This window comes from Colletotrichum destructivum, chromosome 9 (genome assembly GCF_034447905.1).
Source record: "Colletotrichum destructivum chromosome 9, complete sequence".
Classification (NCBI taxonomy): Eukaryota; Fungi; Ascomycota; class Sordariomycetes; order Glomerellales; family Glomerellaceae; genus Colletotrichum; species Colletotrichum destructivum.
In genome coordinates this window covers 1972792-2000114 of record NC_085904.1, presented here as the reverse complement: position 1 = coordinate 2000114, position 27323 = coordinate 1972792, and the positions used below count along the sequence as shown (strand labels likewise).

The following is a 27323-nucleotide window of genomic DNA, read 5'->3' as shown; positions in this document are numbered from 1 at the left end:
CATCTGACATAGCATGCCCCCACCTATGTGTCTACTAGTAGAGCTTCCCCATTTGGCTTTGATTGTCGAAGATGAGACGGATCTGAAGGGATCAGCGGCCTTACCTTTATGATAAGCATCGAAAGCCCCCAACGAGCACTGGAATACAGAGATGGAAATCACTGGTTTCAGTGCCCCCTGACTGATTGCAGAAGCGACGGCACAGAAAAAAAACCCTCCAATCGACGTGGTTGATAATGATGAGAGGACGGCCCCTTGTCGCCGTCGGACTCCACTCTTTTGGGAGTAGGTACGATGTTGTACCTACCTAGGTAGGTGCCCAAGGATGTATGTACCTACCTCAGGTACCTACGAAAGGGGAATGTGGGGTTGTCCTACAGTTTGCGGAGAAGCCGCTAAAGTCGGTAAGGAATTCTCAACAAGTCGAGTCAGAACTGAGTGACGGACAGGACTCCAGACTCCAGGCTGAGCATTCTGTCACCCCTGTGTCAACAACACAGAATTTCTGCCACGAGGCGGCCTGGGCCTGGCTGGAGACGACACTCTCATGTCGCTCACCCACCTCGCCCTACTACTCGCCGCCCCCCAAGCAATATCACGTTGGCAACTGGTCTCCTGGGACAGGGGCATCATTACCGAGCATGCTTATTCCGAGGCCAGCTTCCAGGGAGAGGTCCAAAGAGACGTGGCCCTTCCGTCACTCACATCTGTTCAGCAGCCACCTCGTCACCAGAGCTGGACAACCCTGAGGAAATGTTGTTCAGTCCACGTCGTGCAACCAAGCAGCCATTCGTATCTATGGCTTCACTACGAACACACACACGACGTAAAGTGGTCTCTCCGTCCAGGGGTGGCATCCTCCGCTCTGGCTCACGCCCCCCTCCAAGCCCCGGCTGCCGGCTGGCCTTGACTTCTTTTCTGCCACGCTGCCCTCGGCCGCCTGGCGTTTCCGACACATTCGGGGCGTTTCCATTGTGCCCAAAGCATGCATACTCAGCCATAATCTCCGTTTCTTCGCGGTGCAAACCAAGGCCGTTAGCGTCACGGCGCTGCCCATCCCAAGACGGGAAACCCACCAAACATCTGAGGCTTCATCCTACTTCCCATGCCAGCTGCCATTATGGTTGGGTCACAAACTTTCTCCTGCTTTCTCTCTTCGGCCTAGGGAATTCGACCCGGTGCGACAAGGGTGTGCTGTTCAACCGGGCGCTTCTGGTTTCCCCAGCCTATCCTGTGTCACCGGCAGTAATACGCGCTGCAATGCGAGTGGCTTGGTTTAGGCCGTCGGACTCAGCCTGCCGTTCCGCTTGGCTCGGACGATTGGGATTGACGTTCCAGAGACCATGTTCTCAGTCAGTCAACCACACCTCTTTTGGCATCTTGCCATCTGAACTGCAGTGCTCCCGGCCTCTAGGAGCTCGCCATCGCCAGACCGAGTTGCAGTGTGCAGCTTGCCTATGGTACCTAACTGGCTCTGTCGTGTCTGCCGTGACCGCGGCTCTGTGGCCACCCGGCACCTCCAGGTCACCTTCAGAAACAAATTCACATATTTAAAGGCGGCGAGCACAGTTAGTAATGTATCGACGCATTCATTGCGTTGCACTTGCGGCTGCCCGTCATCAGACTAATGTTGTCTCGTCTGCTACGGGGAGCTGGCGACCCTACTACATACTCCCGTTCCCCGCGTTTCCGCCCCAGACCCTCATTCCCTCCCGTCTCACAGCTCAGACATGCAGCCCAGCTCTTACTGCTGTCATACCATGATTACGTCGCGGAACGCTTCTCTGCTTGAGTACGGCTTCCTCGGGTTCCGTCGCAAGTCAACGGTCCCAATCTCGCATCAGTTTCGTTGCGGGGATGACGGTCAGGACTCTCTATTCCATGTCAAACCTGACTGGATGCTGGTTTGTGGTTAAGCGAGGCTTTGGCTGGGTGGTGGCCTCGGGTTAGGATCTGGAACAACACCAAGACGACATTCCAGGCATCCAGAAAGTTATGTGCGTGACAACTTGCCGGTTCGAAGTGGCTTACCGTTCCAGACAAGAAAACAGTCGGAGGATCCTGTTCCCTAGAGATAAGACTCCAATTTATAGTCTCCTTGCGATCTAATGGAAGGTTGAGGATCAAGGCCGCTACAACCATGGTTATCGTGGTCTGAAAACGGTACGTTGCTGACAAGGCTCTGGCTTGGAGAAAGCGCCGCCGAGGGTTGCCGATTGTTATTTTACCGGGTCAAATGATGCAAACAATTCTGAAAAGCTGTTGAGATCGCCAACAAGAGAAGATCTTTGGATGCGGGCAGACACGTTCAAGTCACCCAGGCTCTCCCATTTCGGAGCTGGTCCGGTTTCTGTCGGGGCTGGGATGACTCAGAAACATTGAATGACTCCTGGGATGGCCGCTCCTCGACGCCGATATTCCGATTCGCTGGGGCTGGCATCCGTACGCTTACATTCAAGGTTTCAGGGGAAGCAAGAAGAAAATCAAACACGGACGGGCTGCGGTCAGAGTGGATCTGAGCTGTCGGCACCGGTTCCGTTGCATGCCCCGCCCCCCTCCCGGCTACTGGGATATCTCCGGGCTTCGGTTTACAGGACGACGTCTTTGAAGGCTCGAATCACAACATAAAGCCGTGGGTATGCGCAATAAGACCTCGCAGGTATGCTCGTTGGTTTGGCCCAAAACGTACATACTGGTGTGGATTCTGCACCAAAGGCCCCCTTTTTCCCCCTGATTCTGTCTCATCAGAGTTTTTGGACCGCGGCTTCCGTCGTCCAGCAAGCCCTTTTTTCAGTGCATAAACAGTCGAAACAATAAACCTGTCTTTGATATAGCAGTGTTGGGAGACACCGTTCTCTTTCATGCTTTTACGCCCATGGCTCTTACTGCAGGTGGAGTTCCGAGTTGACCGCGGGTAAACTGTCGAACCCAAGGGTCTCCGCAAAAGCCCAACAGCCGGCCGACCTGGCCATGAGGTAGGCCATGGAGAGCAGTTTACGAAGTCGCGGCCTTTCGTATAAGCCTCCGATCAAAAAGCGACATCGGGCTCACAGTTTAAAACTCGGCGATCTATTGCCTTATCTATTTCGCTTTCGTACAGCTTACCGACTGGTGTCTCTTTATCTTGCTTTCGTTCACTGTACTTAATAGGGGAGGGGAACAGTCCATCGTCAACGTCCGTCTTCGGCCATTCGCTGGAACGCCCCACGAAATTCTCGGGCTAGTTGGAAACATTGGTTTGCATCGGTTCCTGTTCATCCGCCCTGCCGCAACTGGCAGGTTGGAGACCTGTCATAGTCGTTGAAATTGATGACGGTACAGGCAACCACGGCAGTAGGTTAGATAGAGCATGCTCTATTTTGCGTTCGGGTGAGCCAAGTCGAACCATGACAAAACATGTGTGTTGAGCTGTGACTGTCGCGATCAACAAGATACTATGCCCGGCACCGGAGTATTCGGTCATCTTCCAACGGTTCAGAAAGGAGCCCATTCCCTGCAACCGAGCTGAGGACTCTCAGAGCTGACGCGATGAGCTGGGAGCTGACGACCTACTCAACTTCTTACAGTGTCACATAATTCACTGGAGCTATCTAGTGTTCCGTCCTGATTTTAGCCAGAAATATGGTGAGTTTTTGACCGCGGACGCTTTTGATTCATCACCCGCCTCTTGACAAACACAGTGCCACGAATCTTAAATGCTTACCCAAACCCTTGCAGGCTCTCTAGCACGAATTGGCCCCAATGAGCTCCTCGACGAGGACCCGGAGCTTGTGAGGCGCATCGCTCGGCATGCGAAGCGACTATCGTCGTTCAAACTAGTACGACGGCATGCGCTTCAACTCGGCAACGTCCTGCAGTGGAGGGACGAGGACAAGCACTTCAAGTTTCGGTACAAGATGGTGGCTGTTGTAAGCCACAGCCACTCCGGCCACTCGCTCCACGTCCTCTTTTGCCTAACCTGACAAGAGAACACACGGTGGCTGACTCTACCCAGTACTCCGGTCGTGAGGTAGACAGCCCCAAACAAAAGGTCGATGACAACCTGCTGGGGCTCCTCAGGCTCATTGAAGGCCATATGGCCACAAGGCACAGTGCCCGGCTCACTTGCAACCCTAGAATGGCCGGCTCAGGCACCACGGCCACGGCAATCCGCGCCACCCTCCTCTACATGATCACCAATCCGTGCGTGCACGCCAAGCTTCTCGCTCAGATCTCCTCCTCCCCGTCTTTCGCCCACCGGCCCGTGGCCATAGATGCCGAGGCCCGCGGCCTGCTGTCTCGCCGGGTCGTCATCAAAAAGCGACTTCACATCTTCCCACCTGTGACGGGGACCATGGCGAAAGAGGCTCCGGCAGAGAGGGACACGTGGAATAAGCGGTTCATACCCGGCGTCACGTGCATCGGGTGGTCCGCCTAGGCCATGTTTCGCCGGGAAGACTTCTGGGGCGTCGATGCGCGGGAGTTCCGCCCCGAGCGCTGGCTGGGCGGGGGGTTACGGCGGCACGACGCTGGCGGAGAAGCTGCGCGAGATGGAGGCGACAATCGATATGGCGTTCCGCTACGGGAGATTCTAGTGTCTCGGACTGCCAATGGCGCTGATTGAGTTGAAAGAGGTCTTTTCGAGGTGAGAGTTCCTATGTTTCATTCCGTCCTCCCGTAATATTTAAGGAGAGGGTGCTCTCTCGCTTTGATAGTCGACAGATGAATCGTATTGCTTATGTGGTCCTCGTCAGCTGCTTCTATGATATGACCTGGCCGTATGCGACCCGCTGAAACCTTTGGAGACTTTTAACTGCGGAATTCACGCTCAGTCGAACTTCTGGATCGGGGCGCGTCGAAAGGAGTAGGACATAGACGCTGGAGTCCCTTTACCACGATGTCATCAGAATCAAGGTTTCGGGTGGCGAAGCCGCTGATTCCAGGTTTGGATAGGGGCAGCGCTCAAAAAAGTGTCTTCTAAGAAAACAGGGCGGGGACAATGATACCCTACAGGCCAATTCGGTTGTCAAGAAAATGAGCAATGACAACGTGCAAGGCGAAGCCGCAGGCAACCCTTCTGTACTTACCCTGTACGCCGGGAACGAGTTTTTCTCGTGTTCAAGTGGCCAAGGGCTGCAAGAACCAATAAACATTGGCACATGTGTGTCGGTCGTGGTTCCGGTGGGTTGGTGACTAGACATGTCCGTGTGAAGTACGAGTCGACCACCGCTCCTTTTTCTCTGTCCCCAAAATCAATTCAAGATCACCCTGCAACTATCCTCGAAGCCACGCGAGGGAGATAGTAGATCCTCACCCTGGGTTTCAACTTCCTGAGCTAGGGGTTCTCTACGCCAGCGAAGTCGGAAGTGTAACACCCAATTGGCTAGCTCACCTCGGTGATTCGCCCCATAAACCCATACTATTGGTCTCTCCGCGTCATGCGAGCCCCCCCCCGCATTGGCCTGGCAGCCTTGGCTTGGGATTTGCCTCGGCATCTCTCTCACCTTATCTCGGCTCCTGGATTTCTCTCTTCACGTCACTCAAACGGTAAACACACCGCATGATCTCTCCAACTCTAGCATCTACAAGCGCATCGATAGCAATCCGTCTATTTTCTGCACGATCTGCACTGAAACCGTGTATCTTACTTCGTCGTAGCCGCTCCAGGTTGGTTTAGTTCTGTATTGCGTTTTCAACTTTGTATCCCACCACATCGCACCACAGCCGCGATACTGGGAGGATTCGGTCAATAATGGCTTCATCCGACGAGGATAAAAAGATCGTCCTATACCACTACTCCGCATCGCCGTATGCGAGGCGGATCGTGTGGTACCTCGCTCTCAGGGGTATTCCCTATGTCCAATGCGTAGGTCTACTGGTGTCGTCCACTCATAAGCCATGCACTTATACGATATATCAGATGCAACCCCCCGTCCTCCCTCGCCCAGATGTCGAGAAGCTAGGCATCGTACACCGCCGCATCCCGATACTCACCATCGGGCGCGACATTTACCTCGACACGCGACTTATGCTCCGCAAGCTTGAGCAGCTCTATCCCTTGCGCGCTCGCCTGGGCGCCGAGGGTCCGGAACACGCAGCCGTGGAGCGCCTCCTCGAGGACCTTATCATTGACGGCGGCGTCTTCTCCAACGCCATCAATGTGCTCCCGACGAACCTGCCGATGCTCCGGGACCCCAATCGAACTTGGTTCAAGGATCGCGAGGGTTACGTGGGCGGCAAACTTTCTGTAGAGACGATGCAGCGTGGGCGGCCAACGGCCATCAACGAGATCCGCCGCACGATGGAGCTGCTTGAGACGACGCTGCTCGCCGACGGGCGAGACTGGGTTCTCAAGACAGAGGGCCCCAGGCTGGCGGACATCGAGGCCGTTTGGTTGCCGCACTGGCTCGCGAGCATCCCTGGCGCGCTGCCGAAGGAGCAGATTTCGGCTGAAAAGTTCCCAAGAGTGTTTGCCTGGATCGAGCGCTTTCAGAATACCATCTCAGAGGCGAAGAAGGCAGCGCCAAAGGTCGCGACGGTCTCTGGGGATGAGGCGGCAAGCCTTGTCGCCTCGTCGCCGTACAATGAGGCCGGGGGCCGGGTCGACGCCGAGGACGCCCTTGTCGCTGCCGAAGGGCTCAAAGCCGGCGACGAGATCATCCTATGGCCGGCTGACACAGGCGCGTCACACAAGGACACTGGAAAGCTCTTAAGCCTCGACGGGGACGAGGTGGTGATGGAGGTTCAGGGGCACAAGGGGTCGGCGAGGGTGCATGCGCCGAGACATGGCTTCCGAGTGGAGAAGCTGGACAAGTTTAAGGCACGCAGAGGTTCCGCGAAATTATAGACACCCACCCGGTCAATTTGTGGGAGGTTGGAGGGCTTCTGGCTTTGGGACGGGATGAAAGACGGGAAATTCTTCTCACCGGGCTCGGTGTGACAATGTGTCAAGCGGTCTCTGTCGAGACACGTGATGTTACTGCAAGAGATTATCATCGGGAACTGGGTATCGAGAATTGCGAGCCCATCTGAGTTAGGATAAAGGGCCAAAAATGTGATCGCCCACGCCGCACGAGACATACCAGAGCGCAACCGGCGATACATTGTGAGGGATGTGTAGATGTGCTATTGTAGACTGTCCACCGTGATGATGTGCAGCTTTCACATCATCTCTGCCGAGCGGCAAGCTGTTGTTGGGGCTGTTACCAAGTCGCACATATTCTGAATCCAGTAACCAAAATTTGCAAGCCCATATCTGTCATGGTGGGCTGTCGGCCATGTATTTTCGAAGTTCTGCCACGTATGGCACATGATGACCCTGAAGCGAAACAACTTTGTGTAGTAGCGTTGACCGTCGGCTTGTAAACTCTGGAGAGATGGTATACAGTACAATACGGCAGAGGTTAAGAATGCAATGTCTGCGCCAGAGTGCAACCATATTCGGATCTCGGTGGTTAGTGTTGGGAAGCACGGCCGATCAGATCAGAAAATCGACGATACTGGCCGAGAAGATGTTCGGACGAGATGCTCCACCAGGGGGCCCAGTGCTAAAGTGTGAGACGAGGCTTAGCCAGGCACTAGTGGCGCTGCTCTTGTGGCGCCAACCCGAGGGAACGGGCGGCGCAGACGGTGCGCTAGACAGAACGATAGGCCAAAGCTGAAGAACGCAGTGCTCGTGCTATTGTTAAGCGCTTGGCTCGCCCGATGCGTGACATGGGCGTGCTTCTGGGTCCGAATTCCCATCTGACATTCTTGATCCGAGAGAGCAATATCGAGCCTCCATCTGGTGAACCGATAGTGCCAACCGCTAGACGTGCCGTTACATCAACTGATTGGGGGTTCTCCGTCATTGTTCCGTCAGTGTTCTTGCTGAGGCTTGAAAGGCTGATTGTTTGTCCCAGCCAAAATGAGTCCGTCCATTGGCATACCAAGGTGAATAGGCCAAGTCGCCGTAAGGAGGTCTACATTGTACGGTCAAGGATGGGACAGGCAGACTGCCCGGACAGTGCGTCACACAGGCGCAAAGTGCAAAGTTTGAGCACAGTGCGTGTGTCCGCGTGGTGTGGGAATAGTGGAGTAGACATGCAGACAGCAAGGGCTGTACTCCGGGGCTAGTGCGTCATAATTCGGTAACCGACTGGGCTATCGACAAGGTGCTTCTGTTCCGGAGGTACGTATCCGTTCTGCTGCTGGCTCAAGTCGAGAAGCCCCCCAAAAAATTGAAAGAGCCCATGCGTGAAATAGGAAAGGGCAAGAGCAGATGGTCGAGGGGGTTTGGAGCGAACCTGTGGGTCATCGTCGAGCATTTACTCTGTAGAGACCCAGAGTATCCGTACTCCGTACGGACGCTCGTACACCGAGCGACTTGGAACACCACCGTCGGTTGTCGTCGTGGATCAAGTCCTGTTAAGATCGCTACCCACCGTCGATGAGATCGGTCTCACGTATGGGCCGTCCAGGCCCCCTCAACTTTTGAGTTCATCCACCTTTGGGACAACTCGCAAAGATGTGTCGCCGACCGTGCCGGACGACCAGTGTGGGCGACAGCAACGTTGATTTCTATCCTCTTGGCTCATTGGGACCATAAAAGTAATCCATTCGCCGATAGCTTAACGAGACACAATTACGTCATGTTTGATGACGCCACCAATGAGATACAAAATTTGCAGAGGGTCGGGACAGTGCGCACCTCTGTTCAAGTTGTGGCCGTCGAGTGCTCGCATCTAGGGCTGTTTTCGAGAACTCTATCAGTCGTCTCCGTCTCAAGCTAAAAGCCGACCGTGTCTTATAAAGCTGTGACGTAAGGAGCGATTAATAAGAAAGAAGTACAAGCGACGGTGAAAAGCCAGCTATTTCCATCTGGCCGACGACGGTACAATCGATTATAGGATAACCGTTATTGTAAATCCATATCAGAAACGAGGGTTGAGCACCAAGAGCTCTCGATATCTAAAGTGGCCAAACGAAAGCCGCATGGCAACAGGTCGCTTGTTCGCTTGCCAGAAGTGCGAAAGGGGGGGAAACGGCGTGATCCTGCATGTCTGCATTTCCGTGTCTGGATCTCGGAACGGACTCGAAAGACGTGGCCAGACTTGTGCTAGTGTGGGTTGTGACGCAATTTGTCGAATCCAATCAGAGCCGCCAAGTAAGGCGGGGACCGGGTGCCGAGCCCCTCACCTTTTCACTGCGCTGCGCAGTATCTCATTGGGCAGCGACGGTAATTTGCCACTCCGGTTGCCAGTCGCGTTGAATCCCTATTGGTATGTAGCTTAGAAATACAGAAGAGCAGCTGCCCATCGAGGCCTGGTGTTCTAAGTTATGTCTAGAAGGAGGAATGGATGTGTCGATCACTTCACCGTCACGTTTTTGCCCATGGCCGGATTTCTGGCGACGACCTGACGGCAGCCATTTAGACGCCTTGCGCGACACACGGTGTGGGTGGTTCGATGGCGCTGACTGGTCTAGAACTTACGGAAGGCGACGCAAGGGTGTTGCGAATGACTGGTATCGTCGAATAAAGCTATGGTTGAAGAGATTGGAACCATGAGCGACTGGAATTATTGTGAGTCCGACGTTCGGGAAGGCGATGAAGAGTCGACTCTACCTCTAGATGTTCGTGAGGCCTAGCTATGTGCCACAATATAGGAAGATAAAGAGAGGTTGGCGAGCGAGCGAGATGCGATGATTGCGACAGGAAGGAAAGTGATGCAATCAATGCAGGGGTTGGGGGCCTGTTGGGGGGTGGGGGTGGAGGGCCCACCGAGTGAAGACGTGCAGCCACAGTGAAAAACGCAGCTATATACACTGGATAAGGGGGCCCCCTGGACTTGCGATCTTACATTCCTGACCACCAACACGACGGCTTCCAACTCGGGCAAAGGCGGAGTAGACGGCACGCGTACAGTGCGACACTGATCATCGGTCGATTTGGTCCGTGTTCTGTGCCTGTACAATACGTATTGCTGACTTGCGGTTACTTGGAAAGAAGCTACGCGAGATCGGAGAGAATTACTGTGAGACGGAGACGGAAGGCGTAGTGCGGCCAGTCATGACCCAAGGGATTGCAACGGTCTAAACACTTTTCTTCAGCTGATGAATCAAAGATAAGGCGAGAGCGAAAGGTAAATCTATGCACTAGATGAGCGGATGGGACCACAAAATCCGAATGGGAGAGATGGTGCGCGCTGTCGAAAGAGAGTCTACCGCCCAGCCTATTGCTTGGAGCAGAGAGATGGAACATTTTGATGGAGTACCTTTGCTATGCTTGTATGTTGTTCGTCGATTTCGGCAGCGAAAGCTGTCAGGTACATGACGAAGACAACTCGCAGCCAAACACAAAAAGAGACAAGGTAAGGCTGGTCGGAGTTCGTTACCAAGAAGACGCTCGGGAACGAAACGTAAGTAGACGGTGGTCGATTCAAGAGCTAGGTACGATATCTACCTGAGATAGGTAGGTAGGTGTGTGTGTGTGTGGGTCGGACGCCATCTCCATTCGTAAGCCATTCTTGGGTGTCCTGGATTGGTTGCTCTACAGTGCGGGAAACGGAGCCCCACAGATACCAGCGTTTCCCAGCGAAACGGGGAAAGAGCAGAAAGACAGCAGGAAGAGAGTCGAAACGCAACAGTACAGGAACAAGCTGTCGACAGACTGGACCGGGGGGGGGCGATTTTGGAAAAAAAGGGTGGGCGTGATGGGACGTGGACATGGACATGGAGGCGGGCGTTCTGGTGTCAGAGTGTGTGCCGCTGCCCACCCTTTTTCTTTTCTCTCGTGCGCCCTCGCCCTTTTTTTTTTATAATCAACCACCGCGCAACGTCATACTTGACCTGTGACGTCTGCCGTTTTTTCCACCCAACAACCTATTCTCACTTTCGATACTCGCTTTGCACCCCCCTCCCCCAATCTTAGCACGTCCCCGTGTACGCATTCAGAGAGGCCACAACTACGCAATACCTCTGTTTTTGCTGGAGGTCACAGAGAGACAACATTTCCTCCCCAATCTTCGCGTCGTCGATCGTTGAAAGTTACTCCATTCCCGTGCCGCTTCCAACTCAGAGGAGCGCTGCTATAGCGTAGCTGCTGCCTCTGACGGACTAACCAACCTTCTTTGCCGTCGCCGTCGCTGCTTTGCCTGTCTCGTCCGCGTTGTGCACGAGGATCGGGTCTTTCTCCTCCCCTTCCTCGCTTCCATTCAGACAAGCTCTCCCGCTGCGTGTTGTCCTCTGACCTCATTCGGCTTTTTACCACCGCCATACATCATCCCTACCCTGCTACCGTCACCTTTTTGCCTTCGGCGCCCACCCCACAAACGTCAACAACCCTCTTTTCACCTTAGTATAATACATCATCGTCGTCATCATGGGGACTTCACCGAATGATGCCTCGACCAGGGGTGATACGAAGTCGCCCAAACAATCCAACAATGCCACTCCGCCGCGGCAAGGTACGTTTGATCCTTTTTGTTGGTGCATTGCGATACTCGTCTCTCCTCACATAGACCATCGTTTCGCTGTACACACGCTCATCATAACTATACAGATTCCATCCCCGAAGTGAAACAGCCCGACCCAAGCTTGAAGCCCGATGCTGACGGCGCGAAACCTCTCGGTCCTCCCCCTCGACCTGGACAGACCACTGGAAATACTCCCGACTACTTCGGCGGCGGAGCCGCTGGATCTCTCAGCCTGGAGCCCAATCCTTTTGAGCAGTCTTTCGGCGGAGGCGCGCCAGAGACACCCGGTGGTACGAAATTGCCGTCTGTTGCTGCTCTGACTTCGCCCTCTTCTTTGCTTCCCGGCAGCGGCGCAACTCCTTTTAACTGGGGAGGTGGTTCTTTGCGAACTGGCCCCCTAAGCCCGGCCATGTTATCGGGTCCGACGAGCGACTACTTCAGCGACTCGCATCATCTTCGAGGCGGATTCCCGACTCCGAACGAGTCCTCATTGAGGACTGGCTTGACTCCGGGCGGCAGCGGTTCCATGTTTCCTGCTCCGAGCCCCAATTCTCAACAACTGTTTGCCCAGCTCGCCAGCGGCGGTGCCACACCTAGCACCATCGATTTCCACCGTACTGCATTGAGTGCTGCGGCTAAGCGTGAAAACCAGAATCAAAATCAGAGCCAGCAACAGCCTGCGGTTACCTCACAACCCCAAGATATGCCCAACGGTGCGCCTACTGTCAAGGCCGAAGCAAAGCAATTTGATCCACACGACAACGACGCTGCGAACGGTCTGTTTATGCTCGCCCAAGGTAGAAACGGCGCCCAAGCTCCTGTATACGCGACTACAACGCAACCCCAACCCCAGTCCCAGGCTCAGACCCAGACTCAAACTCAGTCACAGTCCCAGCCCCAGCCGCACCCGGCTGCCGCTCCTTCAAAGAGAATCGACACGTCTCCCCAGATGAGTGTCAACGGTGCTGGGTCAGTAGGCGCCGGATCTTCAGTGCGAGGTGTCAGCGAGGGCGGGAGCGCCATGTCAGACGAGAGTGAGCAAGCCCGTCCCTCTGCTAGAGGCAAGGGCAAGCGTAATTCGACTGGAGGTGCTTCGACGAATGGCCGCCGGAAAGCCGAGGAGCCCCTGGCTAAGGGCCCCCCAAGCAAGAAGTCCAAGCCGAATAACGCACCACCTCCTGACATGAACGGCGATGACAGCCACTCCGACGATGATGACGACATGAAACATGAGAACGGGGAGGGTGGATCCAAGTCCAAAATGACAGACGAGGAAAAACGCAAGAACTTCTTGGAGCGCAACAGGTATGCTATTATCCACGCTACCTACCATTGTTATGCTGCCGCTAATGATCTTGTCAGAGTTGCTGCCCTTAAATGCCGCCAGCGCAAGAAGCAATGGCTGGCCAACCTTCAGTCAAAGGTTGAGTTGTTTAGCAGCGAAAATGATGCCTTGACGGCTCAGATAACACAGTTGCGAGAGGAGGTTGTCAATCTCAAGACATTACTTCTCGCCCATAAGGATTGTCCCGTCACTCAGCAACAGGGCCTACACGGTGCTTTCATGCAACAGGCAATGGAGCCCTTCAATCCGCAGATGAACCCATACGGCATGGCTGCTCCTATGTCGAACCAGCAGGTTCTCGCAGCAGGGCAGGGTGTGCAGCGACGCTTTTCATAGGACGACAAGGTGTCGTACGACTGCACCTTTGACCCCGAGGAGATCGAGCAGATGGAGTCTTCGTCTTATCCTCGATCATCTCGCAGCGATCACTGCTCCCAGCCTGTGCTCAGCTAACATCCAGATGTCGAGTTTTACGCTGCTTCTTTCTTTTTGGCTCAGCCTCGACTTGCGGTTTAACTGTATCATTTTTATACGACACTCGTGCCCCACCATCTCACCATCTCACCATGGCTTCGCTTCTCCTGCTTGCTTACGGGGACTTGATGAGGTTGAGCTGTACAGTAACAGGAGCAGTCCTCCTCGGACTGGAGTGAGGAGGTCGGCTGGCGTCATTGGCTTGGGTTGCCAGGATTGCATTCGCCCTTCATTGAAAGGTGCTGGATGTGAGGCATATACATTAAAAGGAGTTAACGGTTTGGCAACGTACTGAAAGGCGGGAGGCGTCGAGGGGTGGAAGCCGGAATTACATCGTCTTCCGCTGGTTTGGCTGATTTGATTTTAATTTTGAACGTGGCAATGGTAACAATAGCTGCATGATTGGCAATGCCTTGAAATAAATTCCTTTGATCCAACACTTCAGTACCGGGAGAGAAAGAAGACACTCGCGGCCAAACCGACCGTGTCCTGCCGTATAAATCTTGATGCATCTATCAAGGGGTCAAATATTCAATTTTCTGCGCGCCATTAGATACGTGAAATTTCGCGACACGAATGGTGAACGTTATTGAATCAGTCGTTCAAGAGCCAGCCAAGAGATGATGTGGTGAGGCGGGTGCCCTGAACTGTAAGTGGCTGATTGTGTTTCCCAAAAGGGCTTAGCGCATTTACTCGGGTAAATCGTCCCTCATGTAAACAACATCGTCGAGAGCTGTATCTCACCACCGCATTTGCGCCTTGAACTACGTACCCCAGCAGACAAACGCGACGCCCACAACAGGACCCCGCCAACCTGCTGCCCAGCAGCATCACGTCCAGTACGACTGCGCGACGATTCTTCGCGGCAATCTTGCCTATTGCGCGCTGATTGACGCGGTTTTCATCATTTAGGAGCGCGACTTGCTTGGGGTTCTCTAAATCTCAGCTCCGGCTTCTACGTCTCAACCACATGCTATCTGTGACGCGCCACCCATGACGACCGTCATTCGCACCCGTCATCCGTTGCAAGTCATCAGAATGAGCAACGAGCAGCCAGCACGAAGGAAAAGCAAGCGTCTTGCAGGTAAGTCGAAGAAGCGTAGGAAGGAAGTTGCGACGATTGCTAAAAAGAAAACGCGCAGAAACGGCGGTATACGACGAGCAAGATGACGACTTTCACTTCACCCGCGGATCGAGATCCAAACGAGTTAAAAACGCAGAATCCGAGCCAGAAGCCGAACCAGAGCCAGCGCCACCCCCTGCGAAAAAGTCTGGACGAGGAAGACCGTCAAAAGGACGCGCTTCAGCGGCTGCAAAGGCTCATGAACAGGCGCCATCGGTAACGACGCCCAAGACCGCGACATCATCGAGACCACGAACGCGTCGAACAGCGAGTTTACTGCCGGTAGAGGAGGACGAACCACAACTGATTGCGCCTAAGCGGACGACGCGTCGAAGCAGTCGCAACCTGACGGAGAAACCGGAGAAGGAAAAGCCGGTCAGAAGACCGGCGACTGTAGCGGAAGAAGATGATGAAATGGCAATTGTGGCACCGATGGAAGTGGAAAGACAGAGAACGCCGCGCGTCATGGAAGAGCCAGTTGAGTCGGCGAAGATAACACTTCCCATAAGCGATACGCCAGTTATCAACCGCAACAAGGAAATGCGGAAAAAAGGAGGTGGTAATCGGCGAAGCAGTACGGGCATGCGCGGCAGGAGAGCAAGTTCTTTGATCGAGAGCGGACACAATGCGATTCCCCATCGGGAGGTTGATTCGGCGGAGTTCTACAAGCATATCGAGTCGGAAGGTTTAATGGAGCCGAGGCGGATGAAGCAGCTGTTGACCTGGTGCGGCGAACGAGCGCTGCTGGAAAAACCACCGCACGGTCAAGCGGATTCTAATACAGTACTGGGTGGTAAGTTCGGGTATGATTCTAACAAAACTCTTCAGCTGCTGACTTTTCCCAGCTCGTTACATCCAGGAGCAATTATTGAAAGACTTCTCCACGAAGTCAGAATTTTCAGACTGGTTCAGTCGGGAAGAGGGGCCAAAGAAACCTGTGGTGTACCAGCCAAATCCACGCAACATCGAGCACCAACAAAAGATCGAGCAACTGGAACAGAAAGTCAAGAGGTAGTGTCTGCCATATATAGTTACTCGGGCAATGAATACTAACAAGGTGCAGGCTAAAAGAAGAAAAGAAGAAGTGGCTGGCGCTGAAGAAATCGCGCATGGACATACCACCACTATTTCCGGAAACAGACACGGCACAAACAGCAACAGTCGATGCATCAGTGCTCGAATCAAACGAGGCTGAAATGCTCAGTTGGCTCACCAATCCGACGTCTTCCTTTGAAAACGTCCGCGGCAAGACGCTCACACGCCTTCAAAACACTCAGTCAACACTGGAGTTTAAGGTGGACCAGCTCGCAGACGGCATTCACAAGCTCTCGCAACGAGTCGACACGGCAGGCCGAGAAGCGGATAAGGTACTCTCTCTCAGCGCCGCAAGGCTCAAGGAGCGAGAGACGAGGGAGAAGGCCAACGCGGGCACCAAAGAAATGCCTGTCATGGAGGTGCTCCGCAGCCTAGGCAGGATATTACCAGAGGGCGGGGAGTAAGGAATAATGTATACACGAGCACCCCCTTCTCTTCATGAAGATAATGACCGGTATGCGATTGTGTGGCTTGGAGGGGCTCAGTCTCCCCGTGTTTGCTTTTTCCCCTTTTGTTAGGCTTGAACAGGAATCATGAAGCCTTGTGGAACGGATTGGGCTGGCGAACAAACATATAGTTCTTGTTTTCCCCCCTGCTTGATGCATAGTATGGATTGGGGTTTCGGGAAGGGGTGTTAGGGAAGATGTGACGGCAGATTGCATCTCGATTGGAGTTTTCAGTTAGCCAATACCCACGTCGTCTTTTGTCAAGCAGCATCATTGCGTGCTTTCGAATGTTGAGCTCACGACAAGCTTTATTGCCTGCTCAGCTACTTGACCAGGCCGAACAACTGCACTTACCCGCCCTAGGTCCCGCATTGAACACCTGAAAGCATTGTGATTGAGTGGTAACTTAGTATCGAAGTTGTTGACTATGCGTGAAGACGGTAACTGTTCTTCTAAGTCCACTAGCTTGCGACCAGTTTATGCGAAATGTTGGTACTTGAGGAATATTTAGGCTGAGAGAGGATCGCAACCAAGCTTTCAGGACTATCCGACCGAAAGGTCTCTCTACAGCTTCGGCGATAGCTGCATGTAATGGTGTCAATGATCCATCTCAGCAAAGAAATTGGGCAAGGTACCTAGCTAGCATCATTTTACAGAATCCAAGTCCGTCAAGATCGAACCGTCATACAGTGTGGAAGTCACAAATACGGTACGTGCCTACACAGTCCATGCGCGAGCACAGGAAGACGAATCCCAGGGCTCTTTTTATCGATGGCGAACTAATACGGCCTATTGTTGTCTACCTCGGTAACGGAAACCGGCCTTCCACCCTGTCAAATCTGCCAATTACTCATACAACCTTTTTATTCCCCTCGAAGGAGCACTTTACTATACACCTGGACATCAACCGTTCTCTAATCTGGTAGTGCAGCACTGGGACTCGATAAAACAACCACCAGACAGCATCGCAGCGAAAAATGTCAACATTAGCCCGCGCCCTCCGCCCAGCTCGCCGCCTCCGAGTCGCACCGCCCGCGCAGCGGGGCATGCCTCTCGTCGCCCAGCGGTGCTTCGCCGACAAGCCGCCCGTCCAGACCGAGTCCACTACCAACGGCGAGCTGGGCGTCGGCGAGTTCGAGGGCATTAAGTTCCGCGTCGAGCCGCTGCGCCGCGTGGGCGAGGACGAGCGCACCATGCGTGCCCGCCTTCTTTGTATGTTTTTCTTTCTCCATCCATCTAGACTCCACGAGGCCTGTTTCCGGCATACGACTTCAGGAGGGAACGAGTAGACTAACGGGGGAACCCTTTCTGCGACAGACCAGTCCCGTAAGCGCGGTACCCTCGAGTCCGACCTCCTCATGTCGACCTTCGCCAACGAGCACCTCCCACACATGACAAAGGCGCAGATGCAGCAGTACGACCTGTTCCTCGACGAGAACGACTGGGACATCTACTACTGGGCTACGCAGGAGGACGCCCCCTCAAACTCGGCCCCGACGCAGAAGCCCTCGGCTGAGGCCGCCCAGACCAAGCCCGCCGAAGACATCCGCACGCAGCCGCAGCGCGCCGGGGAGTGGGCCAACACCATCGGCACCTTCAAGGCGCAGTACCGGCCCGTCCCCGTGCGGTGGCAAGATAGCGAGATCCTCGAGATGCTGAGGGCCCATGTCCGCAGCCGCCGCGCCGACGGCACCGTCGGCGTGCACCGCGACGTGCAGGAGCGCAAGGAGGGCGGGCTCGGGTTCATGCCGCCCCTGTTCGACGTTGACAAGGCGGGCGCCAAGAACTGAAGCTAGCGGGGATCATTTGGGCCAGTGGATGGGCGCGAGGATCAAAGACTGCAGGAGTAGAGGACCGCCAGAGCAAGGGGATTTGTACCACCACATCTATCAGGAGCATTACTACAACGGCGGAGAGACAGAGAGACAGAGATGGGCAGGCAAGGAGGGGGCAATAGTACACGGCATTTTCGGCTTCGTTGGAAGCTTTTGCACATAGTTACGGACGGAGCACATATGTGCAAGGTGGCGAAGGGAAAGGCAGGGAATATGAGAGAAAGGCGGCGGCCTGCTTTCGTTGGAGGCTGGCTACCACGCCCCGGGCCCCGGGACGATGTTGTACAACAAACCCGTAATTTGACAGCGGAAGACGACTGGCTCAGCGATATGCACTTAGGCAACACACGCCACTTGACATAGTGCCCCCAATTCAAATCTTTGCAGTCAATTGAGAGATCAGCCTCGATATCAACCGACGTAAATGTCGATACGTGAGGACTACTATAACACAGACCAAGACTTACGGGACGTTCTCTTGGTCCTGGCTGCGCACCCCACTCGAGTGGACATGTCATTTTTGCGGCAGAGACAAGAGCGTGATGTGATGTCCGTTATATCATTCATGGCTTTTAAAATGGCGACCGTGGTATGTATGTATACACTACTACGCACTGGGAAACCCTCCCTAGGCGCTTGGATCCTTTTCCGATTAGCATCATCAGAGACTCGTCACCGCCCTTTCCACGCCCAGCACGACATCCCGTAAACTCTTTGCGGCTTTGTTAAGCCGTTTGGTCGACTCGCTTGCTTACCCCGCCAAAGAAGGACTCTAAATAAGGTGCTTGGATCTGCATTGTTTGCACTGGTTAGCTTTAGAGCCCCGCAAAGACTCAGACTGCAGCCACAAACCTGAAGTACGCCCGCAGGTACATAATCTGCCAGGCCCACAGGCCGACGAGTATCAACGTAGTGCCGATGCCGAACCACTTGACACGGGTGTTGGTGCTCTCGTTGGTGTCGCGCAGCTTATGCTCGCGAGAACGCAGGTAATCCATCTCGCTATTGATCTCGCCGACAAGCTCCTCGATGCGCCGCAGCTCCGCCTCGACGGGCTTGAGCTTCTCCGTCGCCTGGATGGCGTTCCAGTCCTTTGCGTCGGCGCCGATATCGATGTCGAGCTCGATGTGACGACTCGTGGCGCCGCTGCGCCCGGCTATTTGTTTCTCATGTCAGCTTTATTCAAAAGGATCTTCATGGAAAAGCCATATGGCTGAAGGATTCGTTTCCGATGCGTTTATCGTCAAAAGGTTATACAACCCTCAGGGCGCATGCATAACAGGTGGAGGGGAGAGGCCACGTACAACCAGAGAGGATGTTCTCGAAGCAAACGTCAAAGGCAGCGTCGGCGTGGGAGGTGAAGACAATGCGTTTCTCGCCGCCCGCAATATCCTTAGGCTTGCCGTAGTCGTTGCCAACAGCGTCCTTGATCTGTAAAGCAATGCGCGGTCAGCCATCCAATTCCAGACCAGTCGTGGTCGTCTCCCTCTTCTCCCTGTCTTCCTCCTTGCTGTTCTCTCCCCGCCCCGGAAGAATGGTCTGGAGGAATCAAGTCTTTTCCCCGTGCTCCAATTCTGAAAATTCATGTGGTGGGAGGGTGTACTTGGGGCCACATACGTGCATATTGACGGTCATGCCATCGCCCTTCTGACCGTCCACAATGGCTGTGACGACAACGAGGGTGTCCCGAGCGACAAAGTTACGGATGCATCGCTCCTTCTTGCCCTCATGGGGGCTTGTGGCCTGCAGGTCGAACCTGAGCGCCTGGGCGCAGCAGGCAAAGAGGACTAGGCTGCACACGTAGTGCAGCAACGATCTTGTCGGCGCCATCGTTCGCACGGTTTTCGCAAATCTGTGGCAGCTGAGCCAGGAAGAATTCTCGATCGATCGGTTCGGGCCAGTTCCAGCGGCGGGAGTAAAGGGTCGATTGTGGATAGGGTGAGGAGGGAGGAGCCGGGCGTGGGTTGAATTGTCGAAAGCTGGTCGTTAAAGGAGCTCCCTGGGCTAGCAATAGGACAGCTACGGTCTCAAGGAACCACCTTTGGGGGTTTTTGGAAATCTGTCGCGTTCGAAAGCCTGGGCCACTCAAGGACCCTTGTCGATAACCCAGCTGTGCTTTGGCCAATCATCACTGCAATGAGGGGCAGCCTCGCTCTTGGCACTCACGTGCGGCGGCAGCCTTACAACTTTTTGAGGTGTGGCGTCCGTCGCGCGCGCGCTGCAGCGATCTGCCACAGGTCATGCCTTCTCCTTGCGAATGCGACGAGCCTCTTTACACGGAACAAGGCGATACATCGAGGAACAATACTTTTGTTTCCTGCATCTCAAGTGCCGTGTCAAACAACTTCACTGTCCTCTCCTGGAGAGTCACCCGCCAAGATGCCCAAGTGTAAGTGTCTACCCCCTCCATCAATGCCAACGAGTCCAAAGCTAACCCGTCATTCCAGTCTTCTGTATGTCTCCCCTCCGCCGCCCCTTCCCACGTTCGATCGCGATCAACTAACACGACCTCGTAGGTGACTACTGCGATGTCTACCTGACCCACGACTCTATGAGCGTGCGAAAGGCGCACAACAGCGGTCGAAACCACCTGCGCAACGTCGTCGACTACTACCAACGTACGGCTACCCTATCTTCCACCCCTCGCCCCGCGGACACGAGAGCTAACCCTGTCCTACTCAATTTCAGAAATCGGCCACGAAAAAGCGCAGTCCGTCATTGACTCCATCACCTCATCATACGCTGCCGAAGGCCAGGCACACAACAACCCTATGCTGCCGCAAAACCAGCCGGGGCAGGCCTTCCCGCCCCCCTTCCCCTTCCCCGGAGGTTCGTCCGCTTCCCTCACGCCCGCACACTCATTTTCTGTCAATCAACCGCAATGCTAATGTCAACGTCACACAGGTATCCCACCCCCATTCCCCGGTATGCCCGCCGGCGCGCCTCCTTTCCCCCAGGGCATGATCCCACGTAAGTACCACCGGTCTCCCACGAACAAAGTCTATTCGATAAGCTTGAGACTGATTTGCGCGCCAACAGCTCCTGGTCCAGGCGGCCGCGGAATGCCGCCCATGCCCCCCTTCGCCCCGGGCCCCAACGGCTCGCCCATGCCTCCTGGCGGTCTCCCCTTCCCTCCGCCAGGTGGCCTCCCGGCCGGCTTGCCGTTTCCCCCTCCCGGCGCACCGGGTGGCCTTCCACCTAACTTCCAGTTCCCTGGCATGCCGCCGCCAGGTGCTGGCGGATTTCCGCCCGGCCCTCCTGGGCCGTTTCCCCCTGGTGGTGGACCCCCGGGACGTGACCAGCGGTAAGACTTCGCAGGCATAGCATTCGCTCACAGAGGGGCGCGTACGTGTGTTGTTACGGTAGAATACGGTGTTTAGGCGTCTAATCAGGGAATGGCAAAACTCATGGCATGTAAAGGTACGATTTCATACCAAAATCACATTCAAAACGCGTTTGGAAAAGTGCACCAGTGTACTAGAGCGCCTAGGTTCCTTGTCTCAAACCTGTGCAAAATTGGTATCTTCTCGAGCAATTTCTATATGATACAACAATACTAGTAGTTCCCAGTGTTCTCGTAACAGAACTTATGTATTCGCCTAGGCAGCAAGTTCTCATCAGTGTCGTTGCAAGTCCTCGAGTCGATTCCATCCCGAAATGCATTTCGGAAACCGCGAGGAGGTTCGTCTTTGATCGTGAAAGTTCTGTCGTAAATGATGTCTGTTCGTAACGGTCGTAATAATATTCACACCTCCTAAAGACCCTTCCTACACCCTGATGGTGTCATAATCCCAAACGTATTAAGCGTAATTACTCCAGGCATGAAATTCTGGTTGCTGAAAATCTGTACGTTAACGCTTCAAAAATGGCGAGTCGACAAGTCGGTTTGTTAATGCGCGTCACGGTATGTGTTTCGTCGGATGACATCTCCTACGCCATCCCTCACTTCCCGAGGGCCACTGATCTTCTGGCGCAGCTCTTTTGTTCTCTTTTCTCGCTTGCGCTCGTTTATCTGTCTCGGAAGGTTGTGTAACCCTTCCAACGCGCCCGAGATAGAAAAGCGTCTCCTTCTCTTCGGGCCAGCTTCCTCCCTATTGTCGCGTTCACCATCGGCGTTCAGGTAAGAGCCAGAATTAGTAGACTGATCGCGAAGAGAGTCCAGGCTGCTCCGGCGTCGCATTACACGCAGGTTTCCGCTATCCGTCCGGCGTATGGTGCGTCGATCAGGCTCATTCCGTGTCCCCGACGAGTAGAAGTCATCCTCGCCGCGGTTGGGAAGTATGGCAAAAGTCTTTTTCATCCGCGCGCTGATGCTCCTCCGCGGAAGTGGTGGGCGATTATCGATCGGAGGATACCGATAGCCCTGGCTGATAGGCTCGTCCTCCATTTCTCTTTCCCATATGTCATCATCTTGATCGGCGTAGGCAGGACGCCAGTGAGGATGAAGTCGGTCGCCCTCGGGGAGTGGGGCTTCGCAGTCCGGACATGAGCAAGGGCCTCCTGCAGAAGAGTGCTTTTTGGGGTTTGAACCTCTACGCGTGAGAGAGAAGGTCCTCGTCAAGAGTCCCGATTTACCAGTGCTAGGCGGATATGTCTCCGAGTTCCGTCGTCGTGCCAGGGCCCTGCGGACAATAGATCCACTTCTCTGAGGCTGCTCATCGACCATTGTCTCGAAATAATTGCCCATATTGCGCTGCCTCTCGTGATGAGGTGTTAGCCCTGAAGGAGTTGCAGGGATGAACTGGATGGCAGGAGGTGGGACGGGAGGCACTGGCGGAGCAGCTCGAGGGTTACGGAGCGGCGAGTCCACGTCATCCATGGTGTGTTGAGTCTGCGGGGGCGTTGCAGGTCCTTCTCCGTCTGGTCCAGTAGTGATTATCGTAGGCCTCCGGGGAGTCTGTAAGAGTTCCTTATCCGTCTGGGACGTGTCGGAGCTCTCTGAAGGCTTGTTGGAGTGGTTTACTACGAGGACGGACGAATTCTGGTGAGGGTACAGGCTCACAGCCTTCGCTTCCGACACTTCAGGTGCAGTACCACTTGTCTCCACGGAAGCTGCTGAGAAAGGAGTGTTCTGGGTTGATAGCCGTTTGCCAAAGAAGGGATCTCCGTGACGGTCTACGTTGAGCTTATGGTCTCGGTGATGGTGGCCGTTGTCGGTCTCGGATGAGGTGGCCCTTTGAAGGGTCAAGGCGGGTGCTCTCGTTTCATGTCCCGAGTGTTGATTCAACAAAGCGTTTTGAGCCTTGAGGCTATCCGTGGTGAGCGAACCAGCGCGGGATGTATTGCGGCTGGTCGGTGCAGATAGTGAAGAAGACCGCTTCGGGATGACAGGTGGATAGTCAATCGTCCGCTGATCCGAGCCATCTGACTCTGACATGGATCGGTTTCTCCGCCCTGGCCGCTCGAACACCGGGGTCGCCAAAGTGTGGCCCTCTGATCCATTGGCACGAGTTGCTGAACTCAAGCTTGCACTTCTCTTGGATCTTCGACTGCTTGTAGATCTTAGGGATGGCTCCCTGCTGGACTTCGACTTGACGGACGATCGACGGTGCGGAACAACAATCACCGGAATGCCACCACTCTTCCAGATCTCCCTGCGAGCTTTCCCGCTCGAGATGGAATTAGAAGTTGCGCTCGAAGCGCAGCTGTTGTGGCGGCTGTCGCTGGGGCGAGCCAGCGACCTTGGACGTCGCGAAGAGCCTTCCAGTTGAACGGCTGGGTTGGTGGCGGAGCTGACAAAGGAACGATCGGGACCAGAATCTCTCAAAACGAATTGCTTGCGCACATGCCTGAGGGTTTGTCGCCTTTGCGGGATTGAAGGAGCATCCACCAAGATCGCCTCAACAACCGTCGAAGGATTTGATCTCGTTGACTTGATGGTTTTGGCAGACATACCCGAGAGTCTCCGAGCATCGACATTGGCTGGGGATTCCGAGGTTAGCGTATTGGACCAGGCGATCTCGCTCGGGGCATAAAAGGCTGCTCTGTCGCGCTGAGACATTGCACGTAACGCCTTTGTCGCGTTGGTGGGCGTGACCACACGGTCTTCAATAATTTCGACCTTTGGTCTCCCAGCCCGAGGTAGGCCTTTTGGGCCTTGACGTCTCTTCCTCACTGTCACGGCCCTGCCCAGATTATCATCCCATTCTTGTTCCACTTCGTTGGTCGAGGCCCATTCCCCATCAAAAGCGCCAAAGTCGCCCTTCGCTTTTGGGGTTGCAGCGTCCTCTGTGAGAGACTCCAGGCCCAGACCTAGCCCAACCGGTGTTGGCGATTTCGATCGAGGATCTGAGGCGCGACGGACAGTGCTCTGGGAAGTTCGCGCAGATAATGTGTTTGGCCGGACGGTCGATTGCATTTCATCCTCCCCAGAGGAATAGGGCTCTTCTCTAGCAGTTCTGAAGGACTCGGCGCGCGACTCAGCCGTGGTAGCTTTTGAGACTGTGCGATCGATGGGGGCCGGCCGAACAGCTTTGGGGTGAATAGCGGGTTGCGGAGGCGTCACGTCGGGAGTTGGCGGGCTTTGCTGGTTCGGAGGAGTGACAGGTGCACGCGCCGGTGTCGTCGGTGTCGCAGACACCGTTTCTCCCGGCGTCGGGCTTGGGGGCTGAACCGAGTGACTGCTCGACGAGGTTCGCGAGTGTGAAGGCGGTGTTGGAGGCAAATCCGGACCGCTGCTTATTCGCTTCGGCTGGTGTCTCAGCGTCTGGGGGCTCGGTTGTTGCGATGCGTCCGTCTGTGGCGGGACAGAGTCAACAATGAGATCATATCCCCTGGGAGTTGATCGTACTTCGTAAGAACTCGCGGTATCGCTCCTGTGTCTCTTGGGATGAGGCAGGACTTTGTGCTTTTTGAACATTCTCTGCCCCGACAGGGCATCATCGTTAGAGCCAAAAGCGTAGTTTTTGTGTCGAACCGACATATCGGGGAGGGGCTTCAGAGTTGCGGCGGCAGTCATCCTAGACCACGTCTGCCGCTAATTTGCGTTCTATCGGAATGTCACGCGTGTCAAATGCACACAGAATGACCCTTCGCAGGCTAGCGAGGATGCGAGAAGGCCAAAGTCGTTTGCATGCTGGGTAGAACAAGGTTCATGGACGTGGTTGAGCCCAAGATGAGGAAGAGAGAAAGGATGGCGGAGTGCGTGAGGTCCGACAGCGGGGAGTGTTAGAGAAAAGAATGAACGGATGGATGTTGAAAGCCAAGGGGTTATCGAAGAGAGGGTGTCTTAAGGTAAGGGTGAGACATTGAAACTCGAGAGGCTTTGATGGTGAATCGCGTCAGGGTCCAACGGCGTCCAGTTAGAGTCGACCACAGTCGCGAGTGGCAAGAGAACCGATGAGACGGGACACAAGTCTCTAGACCGTTCAGTCAAGTGGCATGAGACGGGGCTCTGTGGTTCAATAAGCAGAGAACCCCAGTCCGATTCGTTTGAGGGGGGGGGCGAGTGGTCTCGGTGGTCACGATGTCGGGCCCGGTTTTGGCTTTGCGCGCGCGCGCGTATGAGTGAGAAAGAGTGGATGAGCGAGGGAGAAAGCGAGGTCGAGGACTCGGTCGAGGCCTGATCAAGGCGTGGAATACGATTTGATCGGGACAAAGTTGCACAGACTGAAGTAGGGAGACGAGATGGGACGATATGTGAGATTAATGCTGAACTTTGACCGGCCCGAGTGAGAGCAACGAGGCGAGAGAACGGCGATCCAGGGCTTGTGGACGGACGCTGGCGCTATTTTGGTGCCGGACACGGCTCCAAGGAGGTTGAGACGATGGAGACAGATGACGGTTCAGGAGGAGAGACGGGAAGGATGATTGGCAGGGCGGGAAAGGGGTCTGATGCATGGAAAGAAAAATGCGCCGTGTGTGAGATAAGACAGAGTAGAGATGGAGCGACAACTGCCAGATGCAGAGGATGATGATGCGTGGCGGCAGAAGATCTGGGTAGGGAGGCACGAGGGGAAAGCTGGCGATAGGCGGGGCGCGCACCCGCCAAATGGGTACGTGAAACTGCCCTCTGTTCGTGGACAGAGTGAGGTCAGGCAGGCGGTCCAAGGTACTTACTTCCCTGGGGCGCAGAGCTGTGAAGGTACCTACCAACCTTTCTTCTCTCAATATGGGGCATGGGTGACGAATGCACTTGAGAAGAGAGAAAAAGGCCCAAAAAAAATCAAGTGGCAGGAAAGAAACACACAAACTTCATCCCTCCTCCGTGATCACTGCCACTTACCTACCTAGGCAGGTAAGTAGCTACGGCTTCCCTTCCAAAAGGTTCCATTCCAGCCAAGGCAAACTTGCTTGCATTTTGCAAACTTTTCTCGACCTTTTTCTCTCTCCCCACCTTCTCTTTCTCTATGGCCCTTCGCAGTTGCATTCGTCCCGTGATACGCAACTATTGCAAGGAAGGTGCGTGTACCTACTGTAGGTAGCCAGCGGTAGGCGGTAAGTACGTATACCTCGCTCCGTCAGGGGACCGAATGAGGGAACTCATCCACCATCCCAACTGCGCTGTACACAGTAGCGCCCTGCGTAGTCTGAGGGAGGCCGGGCAAAGTGGGGCCGTTTTTGTCCCGTCCTCCAACAGCTTGCACTTCTCTAGGCAGTAACAACCTCCCATAGGCTGCTTCTGCTTTTAGTGGTTGCATCGTGCTGCGGCGTGGTTTCCTTCTTCTGCAAAGCCATGCCAACTTTCTGCCGCCCTTTTTTCTCTTCTCCTTCTCCTCTCCTATCCACTCGCCTCCCACCACTGGCGTCCAGTCCCACGCCTCCATCCTCCTCTTCTCCTTTGTCTTCTCCCTTCTTTTGGCCTACTCCGACTGGTCCGGGCGATAGATGCTCACCATCGCCCTATTCACCTGTCTTTTGCTGGCCGTACAACCACATGCCCTGCAACTCTGCACGTCTGGTAGCGTGCCGCCGCATCGCGGTTGCAACACTGACCACAGGATCACTTCTGTGTGCCCTGCTAACTGTGTAGGGACACTGTCAGCAGATCCCAACGCTGAACATCCAGGCCGGAATCGAAGCTGTCGTAGACTTATGTGGCCCGGTTTGCGCTCCCCCAATCGCACCTGAAATGGCAGCAACTGAGATGGCAGCAACAAACTATCGCACAGTAAACCCTGGCGATGTCAGTGATTCTACCGTACATCTCATGACAGTGCAACAGCAGAACGTAGAGAGATAGCCCCGAGACAAATAAGTTACGAGACGGCTCAAAGCACCCGGCGCTTTGTTCTCAGACCTGCATGGCCTCCAACAAGCCCAGGGCAAATCAGCGGTCCGTCATGGCTCGCTGCATGAGACGACCTGCAGACTCGGAAACGGAAGCTACTCCTGGAGCTGCACAAAGATGGCAATTTGGCGACTATGGTGCGTAACGTGCCAGTGGCACAAGGGCGTCTTTTCCGGTGAGGGTTGAAAAGCCCTTCGCATGAATAAGGCCCCCGACTCGGCTCAAAAGTTGTTGCTCGCCTGCACTCAAGGTTTTAGTTGAGAAGCTCCTCTTGCGATCCTTGTAGTCCTTTGAGTTGTGTGTCTGCATACCGTCATGATGGAAAGTAGTTTGTCAACATTTTC

The 27323-nt window shown here is 54.7% G+C and overlaps 9 protein-coding genes across 9 annotated transcripts; 7 read left to right on the top strand and 2 right to left on the bottom strand.

The window, feature by feature from the left end:
* The first annotated feature begins 470 nt into the window (after nucleotides 1-470).
* On the top strand, nucleotides 471-1555 carry CDEST_13722 (uncharacterized protein). The gene has a single exon (XM_062929878.1). It carries the CDS (start codon nucleotides 754-756, stop codon nucleotides 1552-1554), a length of 801 nt encoding a protein of 266 aa, XP_062785929.1. The 5' UTR covers nucleotides 471-753; the 3' UTR covers nucleotide 1555.
* Nucleotides 1556-3695: 2140 nt separating this feature from the next.
* On the top strand, nucleotides 3696-4926 carry CDEST_13721 (Putative cytochrome P450 superfamily; the record flags this gene model as incomplete). Its single annotated transcript, XM_062929877.1, has 2 exons — nucleotides 3696-3908; nucleotides 3995-4926. 2 exons carry the CDS (start codon nucleotides 3696-3698, stop codon nucleotides 4415-4417), a joined length of 636 nt encoding a protein of 211 aa, XP_062785928.1. The 3' UTR covers nucleotides 4418-4926.
* A 582-nt stretch (nucleotides 4927-5508) lies between these two features.
* On the top strand, nucleotides 5509-7624 carry CDEST_13720 (Putative glutathione S-transferase, Thioredoxin-like superfamily). Its single transcript, XM_062929876.1, has 2 exons — nucleotides 5509-5845; nucleotides 5900-7624. Exons 1-2 carry the CDS (start codon nucleotides 5732-5734, stop codon nucleotides 6824-6826), a joined length of 1041 nt encoding a protein of 346 aa, XP_062785927.1. The 5' UTR covers nucleotides 5509-5731; the 3' UTR covers nucleotides 6827-7624.
* A 3164-nt stretch (nucleotides 7625-10788) lies between these two features.
* CDEST_13719 (Putative transcription factor Jun, basic-leucine zipper domain-containing protein) lies at nucleotides 10789-13689 on the top strand. Its single transcript, XM_062929875.1, has 3 exons — nucleotides 10789-11423; nucleotides 11519-12737; nucleotides 12795-13689. Exons 1-3 carry the CDS (start codon nucleotides 11339-11341, stop codon nucleotides 13111-13113), a joined length of 1623 nt encoding a protein of 540 aa, XP_062785926.1. The 5' UTR covers nucleotides 10789-11338; the 3' UTR covers nucleotides 13114-13689.
* Nucleotides 13690-14007: 318 nt separating this feature from the next.
* Nucleotides 14008-16265, top strand: CDEST_13718 (Putative kinetochore-associated protein Dsn1/Mis13). Its single transcript, XM_062929874.1, has 4 exons — nucleotides 14008-14335; nucleotides 14394-15167; nucleotides 15220-15385; nucleotides 15438-16265. Exons 1-4 carry the CDS (start codon nucleotides 14245-14247, stop codon nucleotides 15871-15873), a joined length of 1467 nt encoding a protein of 488 aa, XP_062785925.1. The 5' UTR covers nucleotides 14008-14244; the 3' UTR covers nucleotides 15874-16265.
* Nucleotides 16266-16638: 373 nt separating this feature from the next.
* On the top strand, nucleotides 16639-18141 carry CDEST_13717 (Putative flavinator of succinate dehydrogenase). The gene is made up of 2 exons (XM_062929873.1): nucleotides 16639-17127; nucleotides 17233-18141. Exons 1-2 carry the CDS (start codon nucleotides 16893-16895, stop codon nucleotides 17703-17705), a joined length of 708 nt encoding a protein of 235 aa, XP_062785924.1. The 5' UTR covers nucleotides 16639-16892; the 3' UTR covers nucleotides 17706-18141.
* CDEST_13716 (Putative transmembrane emp24 domain-containing protein) lies at nucleotides 17710-19798 on the bottom strand. Its single transcript, XM_062929872.1, has 4 exons — nucleotides 19368-19798; nucleotides 19055-19181; nucleotides 18603-18906; nucleotides 17710-18541 (listed from the first exon to the last, which is right to left on the bottom strand). The coding sequence occupies exons 1-4, from the start codon at nucleotides 19578-19580 to the stop codon at nucleotides 18523-18525; spliced, it is 663 nt and encodes a 220-aa protein (XP_062785923.1). The 5' UTR covers nucleotides 19581-19798; the 3' UTR covers nucleotides 17710-18522.
* An 88-nt stretch (nucleotides 19799-19886) lies between these two features.
* On the top strand, nucleotides 19887-21610 carry CDEST_13715 (Putative U1 small nuclear ribonucleoprotein C; the record flags this gene model as incomplete). The annotated part of the gene is made up of 6 exons (XM_062929871.1): nucleotides 19887-20145; nucleotides 20198-20203; nucleotides 20267-20368; nucleotides 20439-20579; nucleotides 20655-20720; nucleotides 20790-21610. The coding sequence occupies 6 exons, from the start codon at nucleotides 19887-19889 to the stop codon at nucleotides 21056-21058; spliced, it is 843 nt and encodes a 280-aa protein (XP_062785922.1). The 3' UTR covers nucleotides 21059-21610.
* A 1-nt stretch (nucleotide 21611) lies between these two features.
* On the bottom strand, nucleotides 21612-25845 carry CDEST_13714 (uncharacterized protein). Its single transcript, XM_062929870.1, has one exon. The coding sequence runs from the start codon at nucleotides 24706-24708 to the stop codon at nucleotides 21640-21642; it is 3069 nt and encodes a 1022-aa protein (XP_062785921.1). The 5' UTR covers nucleotides 24709-25845; the 3' UTR covers nucleotides 21612-21639.
* Between the last annotated feature and the right edge of the window lie 1478 nt (nucleotides 25846-27323).

Coding starts and splice junctions, on each gene's coding strand:
- CDEST_13722 (XM_062929878.1), top strand. CDS start 754: ATGTTGTTCAGTCCACGTCGTGCAACCAAGCAGCCATTCGTATCTATG.
- CDEST_13720 (XM_062929876.1), top strand. CDS start 5,732: ATGGCTTCATCCGACGAGGATAAAAAGATCGTCCTATACCACTACTCC. Junction 5,846..5,899: donor GTATTCCCTATGTCCAATGC/GTAGGTCTACTG, acceptor ACGATATATCAG/ATGCAACCCCCCGTCCTCCC.
- CDEST_13719 (XM_062929875.1), top strand. CDS start 11,339: ATGGGGACTTCACCGAATGATGCCTCGACCAGGGGTGATACGAAGTCG. Junction 11,424..11,518: donor TGCCACTCCGCCGCGGCAAG/GTACGTTTGATC, acceptor ATAACTATACAG/ATTCCATCCCCGAAGTGAAA. Junction 12,738..12,794: donor AACTTCTTGGAGCGCAACAG/GTATGCTATTAT, acceptor TGATCTTGTCAG/AGTTGCTGCCCTTAAATGCC.
- CDEST_13718 (XM_062929874.1), top strand. CDS start 14,245: ATGACGACCGTCATTCGCACCCGTCATCCGTTGCAAGTCATCAGAATG. Junction 14,336..14,393: donor GAAAAGCAAGCGTCTTGCAG/GTAAGTCGAAGA, acceptor GAAAACGCGCAG/AAACGGCGGTATACGACGAG. Junction 15,386..15,437: donor CTGGAACAGAAAGTCAAGAG/GTAGTGTCTGCC, acceptor AACAAGGTGCAG/GCTAAAAGAAGAAAAGAAGA.
- CDEST_13717 (XM_062929873.1), top strand. CDS start 16,893: ATGTCAACATTAGCCCGCGCCCTCCGCCCAGCTCGCCGCCTCCGAGTC. Junction 17,128..17,232: donor CATGCGTGCCCGCCTTCTTT/GTATGTTTTTCT, acceptor TTTCTGCGACAG/ACCAGTCCCGTAAGCGCGGT.
- CDEST_13716 (XM_062929872.1), bottom strand. CDS start 19,580: ATGGCGCCGACAAGATCGTTGCTGCACTACGTGTGCAGCCTAGTCCTC. Junction 19,182..19,367: donor GCATGACCGTCAATATGCAC/GTATGTGGCCCC, acceptor ATTGCTTTACAG/ATCAAGGACGCTGTTGGCAA. Junction 18,907..19,054: donor CGAGAACATCCTCTCTGGTT/GTACGTGGCCTC, acceptor AGAAACAAATAG/CCGGGCGCAGCGGCGCCACG.
- CDEST_13714 (XM_062929870.1), bottom strand. CDS start 24,708: ATGACTGCCGCCGCAACTCTGAAGCCCCTCCCCGATATGTCGGTTCGA.